This window comes from Prosopis cineraria, unplaced genomic scaffold, assembly GCF_029017545.1.
Source record: "Prosopis cineraria cultivar Desert tree isolate PC_DT_omini unplaced genomic scaffold, ASM2901754v1 PC8, whole genome shotgun sequence".
NCBI classification, from domain to species: Eukaryota; Viridiplantae; Streptophyta; class Magnoliopsida; order Fabales; family Fabaceae; genus Prosopis; species Prosopis cineraria.
The window spans coordinates 21,803,930-21,808,982 of record NW_026555339.1 but is presented as its reverse complement, the minus strand read 5'-3'; the positions used below and the strand labels follow the sequence as shown (position 1 = coordinate 21,808,982).

Sequence of the window (5,053 nt, the reverse complement as noted above, 5' to 3'; positions counted from 1 at the left end):
ATATTATATAATTGTACGTGTCTTATTTTATATACCCATACCTTTTCTGTTGGAGATACCCCATACCATTGTGACCTTTTTTTTTTTTCGGACCAGCATACTATTGTAACTTTAAAGACACAATATTAATTTCAGGTACGATAAAAAGACACTATATTAATTTATTGCAATGGTTTGTCATTATATGTACTTTAGCTTAGCTTTTTATGATATAAGAAACAAATTAAAATTTGAGAATAAACTTTAACTTTAGGATTCTAAAAAAATAAAAATAAAAGTTCAAAAAATACATTGTCATTAAGTTTTATATTTTTATAAAAAAATTAACATAATGTTTGAAAGTTTCTTTTTTTCCCCCTTTTTTAACTATCTAGTGTCTCTATAATTGATAATTGATTATTCCAAATCTGCGTTATCACATAGGTAAAGGGTAATTTAACATGTTGTATTGAGGACATGAAGAGTAGGTTGTGCAATTAATAAAGGCAGATAGAGGAACATGTTTGTTTCTTTATTATATTATATATTGAAGTATTTGCAAAAATAGTAGTAGCTGTTTTTGGGGCATTCATAAATAGAAGTCAAATACAATTGAAGAGACACTTATTGAACAAAATCTTGTTTTCTGTTCACTCCCACATTTCAGTTTTGGCATTTTTAGCTCGAATGGACGTCTTCTTTCCATGTGTTTTGGCAAGTTAATGGTCTCTGATCGGTTTTAGCCCTTTGACTATTTATGGCACTATGTGTTGAGATTATAAAAGCAATCTGCCGAATACGTTTTGATCATATCTGCCAACAACATTTAGAAACAAGAAGTGAGAAAAGCCACAATACAAAAAGAATTAATGACAATGTTGAGGAAAATGAGTATTACCATATGCGCCTTGTTCTTATTTCTGGGTTCATTCATTATTTCTCAAGCAGCAGACTTTAACATAGCTAGCTACGGTGGAAAACCTGATGGTGATATAACTGATGTAATGCCATAGCATAAACATAAGTCTACTGTTTATAACCTTATGGTGTGTTTGGATTAGTGGGAATTTGAATTTGAATTTGGATTTAAACCAAATCTCTAATTCGAATGTACAAAAATTTATAAATTTTGATTTGATTCAAATCCAAATCCATCTCTTATTATATTTTCTTTGTAATTTCAAATTCATTTTATACTCTAGTCATTTGATAAAATTCTAATTGCTTCAAATCTTGTTCTCTTCGCCTTTTCACTATGGATGCCTTGACTTTTTTTTCTTTTTCCATTTTTCATTATAATTTCTTGTTGATTGAAAAATAAAGGTAAATTCACCATTCCCAATTATTTTTTATTATTTTCATTTCAAATTTCAACTTTTTTTCTCTTCTTCATTTAAAAATTTTTAAACTACAATCCAAACAAAGTATTTTAAATACATGGATTTGAAACTTGAGATTTGAAATATTATGATATTTTAAATCCAAAATCCAGATCTAAATCAAAACAAAGTTTTGTGTTCATTACTAATATGTTGTTTGTGAATGTGTTCTGTTGAAGGCTCTCACAAAAGCATGGACAGATGCATGTGCTGCCACAGATGCTAGCAAAATTTTGGTAGGTGCAGGAACTTACATGATGAATGCAGTGGATCTTAGAGGCCCATGCAAGGCTCCTTCTATTGAGTTACAAGTTGATGGTTTAATTCAAGCACCAGCAGACCCAGCTGAACTAAAAGGTGCAGACCAATGGGTTAAAATAGGATATGTCAATGCCTTCACATTGTCAGGAACCGGAACTTTTGATGGACAGGGTCCTGCTGCTTGGAAAGCAAATGATTGTATTCATAATCCTAAATGTGATTGGCCTACCATGGTAAATAACATCCAAACATATATATATATATATATATATATTCTTCTATCTGAAATCATATGATCATTCTCTCCTTTTCAAAATTTAATATGGTTCTTTCATCTCATGATTAGAAGAAAAGCATGATCCATGAACTTTGCATTGGATTGCATATGTGCTTCTTTGAAAAATGAGAGAATGTGTATCATGTGCATTTCTAGTTTTTTTTACCAATTACTATACCAAACACATATTTTCCCTTGTGTCTACATTTTCTATTTATTAAAAGAAAAGCACATACACAAAGGAATACGTTAGAAGAACATGGCATGCCACCAACATCATGGAAAAGGATTTCTCCTAACACATTAGTTTTGTGTCAAATGTAACAGAACTTTGGCTTCAACTTCATCAACAATTCATTTGTCAAGGGCGTAACTTCAAAAGATAGCAAAAATTTTCATGTTAATGTTCTTTCATGCAACAATTTCAACTTTGATGGGTTCAATATTAGTGCACCTGAAGATAGCCCCAACACGGATGGAATTCATATCGGAAGATCAAATGGAGTGGTTGTTGCAAATACCCATATCGGTACAGGAGATGATTGTGTCTCATTAGGTGATGGTAACACTAACATAACAGTGGTGAATGTGTATTGTGGACCTGGCCATGGCATTAGCGTTGGAAGTCTTGGTAGATACGATAATGAAGCACCAGTATCAGATGTCAAAGTTAGAAACTGCACCATTTCTAACACAATGAATGGTGTGAGGATCAAGACATGGCCTGGCACTCCAGGAGCTATTACTGTGTCTGACATGCATTTTGAAGATATTATTATGAATAATGTCTCAAATCCTGTGATCATAGATCAGGAATATTGCCCATCAAATCAATGCGACAAATCGGTATGTAATATAATTCAAACTCTTCATTGTCATTTCTCTTCCTAGTGTCAGTGGCTTCTCATTTTTGTCTATATTTTTTGCATGTTTTCAATAATGGATTAGACCCCATCAAAGATAAAGATAAGTAATGTGACTTTCACAAACATTAGCGGCACTTCTCAAACTCAAGAAGGAGTACTTCTTATCTGTAGTAGCGGAGTACCATGTGACAACGTTCAACTTAATAACATTAATCTCACATTCAATGGAGCTGAAGTAACTGCTAAGTGTGCCAATGTTAAGCCCACAGTTACAGGGACGGTTCCAGCTTGTGCAGCGTAAGAATCGAATAGTGTTATAAAGGCATTCTATTTCTTGTTTTCTTCTTCTAATTACATAATTCACTGTCATGGTTAAGGATGACAGCTAGTTTTTTTTTTTTTTTGGTTTTTAGTTAGATCACGTATTATGTATTGCGATCATGTTATCCAATAATATTTATGTTGTAATCTATTTGTTTTGTTTTTGTAATCTTCACTCAGTCTTACAAACTAAGAAATATTATATGATTGAGACTCGCTTTAAATTTTTAGAATAATTTCCTCTTGCAGCCCAATCATTTATCACAAGTCCTACCATTTAATTAACATTATTCCAATTTAGCTATAAACGCCAAATTGCAAGGAATTATAGTACGTTCAATTTATGGGAGACCAAATAATTTTTCCCTATATTAGAATTTGATATAACTTAGTCAAGTTTAATTGAATTAAAGGGGTGTATAACCATTAATTGAACTGATTTTAATTTACCTAAGTGCATAAAAAAAAAACTAACTAGTGTTTGTTTGACTTTCCAATTTTAAAGAAGCAAGAGTGAATTGATATGGTTGTTTATCAATGCAAATGAGATTCCTGGGAGTGAGTTTCAGAGACTTTCCTAGCCAATTAGTTAATCCTTTCACCTTAATTTATTGGCCTAAATTAGTTTAGACAAACCATCCAAACTTTAGTAGAAAATTTTTCCACACACAAACTTAGGTAGCACACATATAGGTTCTCAAAAATTAATGCCTCCAATTAGGTATTATAAGATTCAAGACCTCCAAAGTGATAACCATAAATCACATATAATTTACACACTTTTATCTCACTAACTTTAGTTTTTTTATCACATGTTTTGGTATACTTAGGTATAATTGATTTACGTTTATCATTAGAGAGCAAATAAATATTTTTACAAAATTTCTAGGATTTATTTTTTTATTATTTTATTGAATATTATTTTTAATTCTCCAAAATACATATAGCAATTTTTCTATGTGTAGGTAACTTAGAATTAATTGTGCACTACAGACATCAATTGGTCACCAATGGAACTTAAAAAAAATTGCGCCGCCTAAGGATTTAATTGGAGATTAGATTGATGGAGTGGTGGTGGTCACGTTAGAAGAAAGAGAAGAAACAAGAACACAAATGGGGAGATTTCATTTTCTTATTTTCATTTACCTTTGTTTTATTCCTTTAATTAGTTGTCACTTTCTATTTCATTTTTTATTTTTATTTTCTGATTATTCACTTTGTTCTTCAGCCATTATTTCAAATTCCCTTTAAAATCTATTAATTTTAAATGTGATATTTTAAATATAAAGTCTCATTTGCTTACTAAAAAGGAATGAAATTGAATTAATTCAAAATATGAAGGTAAAAATAAGATGATCAAAAGGAATAGGTGAGCACATTATAAGGGAAAAAGGGTAATTTAGTTCATTAGGTTGAGAATTATAATTCATGAGATTTTTAAAGATTGTGATGATTTTCACATTTCTAATATATATTAATGAGTTTTATTATACTTATTATGAGAAGAATGGTGATTATATATATTTAATTCATTTTTGTTTTAATTTATTCAATCTATTTCATTCTATTCCTTTTTAGTAACCAAATAGAATCTAAATTTTAATGTAAATTCACCTATCTAAATGCAATTTTAGTTTTGAAATACTCAATTTAATCTCCATTCCCTCCTCTCAAATTCCCCATAGCTCAATTCATTCCCACGCCCAATTCCTACATTCCACTTCTACAACTTTCCACTCCCTTACATTTTCTTGTGGTAATCCCCTTTCCATTCCATTAACATTCCATTAATAAAATGTCTAATTAGTTTCAAATCCACTTTCTCACTCATCCTAACACAACTAACGAGTTCACTCTTCAATCATTCATGAATTTCATCATCGCTTTGCATACTCAATTGAATGATGACTGCTTCACTCACACTCCTTGGGATCACTCCATTGATTGTGGCAAAACACACTCTCATTTAT

At 30.8% G+C, this 5,053-nt stretch overlaps 1 protein-coding gene across 1 annotated transcript; it reads left to right on the top strand.

The window, feature by feature from the left end:
- Positions 1–806: 806 nt before the first annotated feature.
- Positions 807–3,221, top strand: LOC129317157 (polygalacturonase-like). The gene is made up of 4 exons (XM_054961522.1): positions 807–980; positions 1,538–1,852; positions 2,224–2,742; positions 2,845–3,221. Exons 1-4 carry the CDS (start codon positions 849–851, stop codon positions 3,061–3,063), a joined length of 1,185 nt encoding a protein of 394 aa, XP_054817497.1. The 5' UTR covers positions 807–848; the 3' UTR covers positions 3,064–3,221.
- Positions 3,222–5,053: the final 1,832 nt, after the last annotated feature.

Bases quoted from the DNA above. Each gene is read 5' to 3' on its own strand.
- LOC129317157 (XM_054961522.1), top strand. From the start codon at position 849: ATGACAATGTTGAGGAAAATGAGTATTACCATATGCGCCTTGTTCTTA. The intron at 981-1,537 runs GTAATGCCATAG...GTTCTGTTGAAG, and splicing joins CTGATGGTGATATAACTGAT to GCTCTCACAAAAGCATGGAC. The intron at 1,853-2,223 runs GTAAATAACATC...CAAATGTAACAG, and splicing joins AATGTGATTGGCCTACCATG to AACTTTGGCTTCAACTTCAT.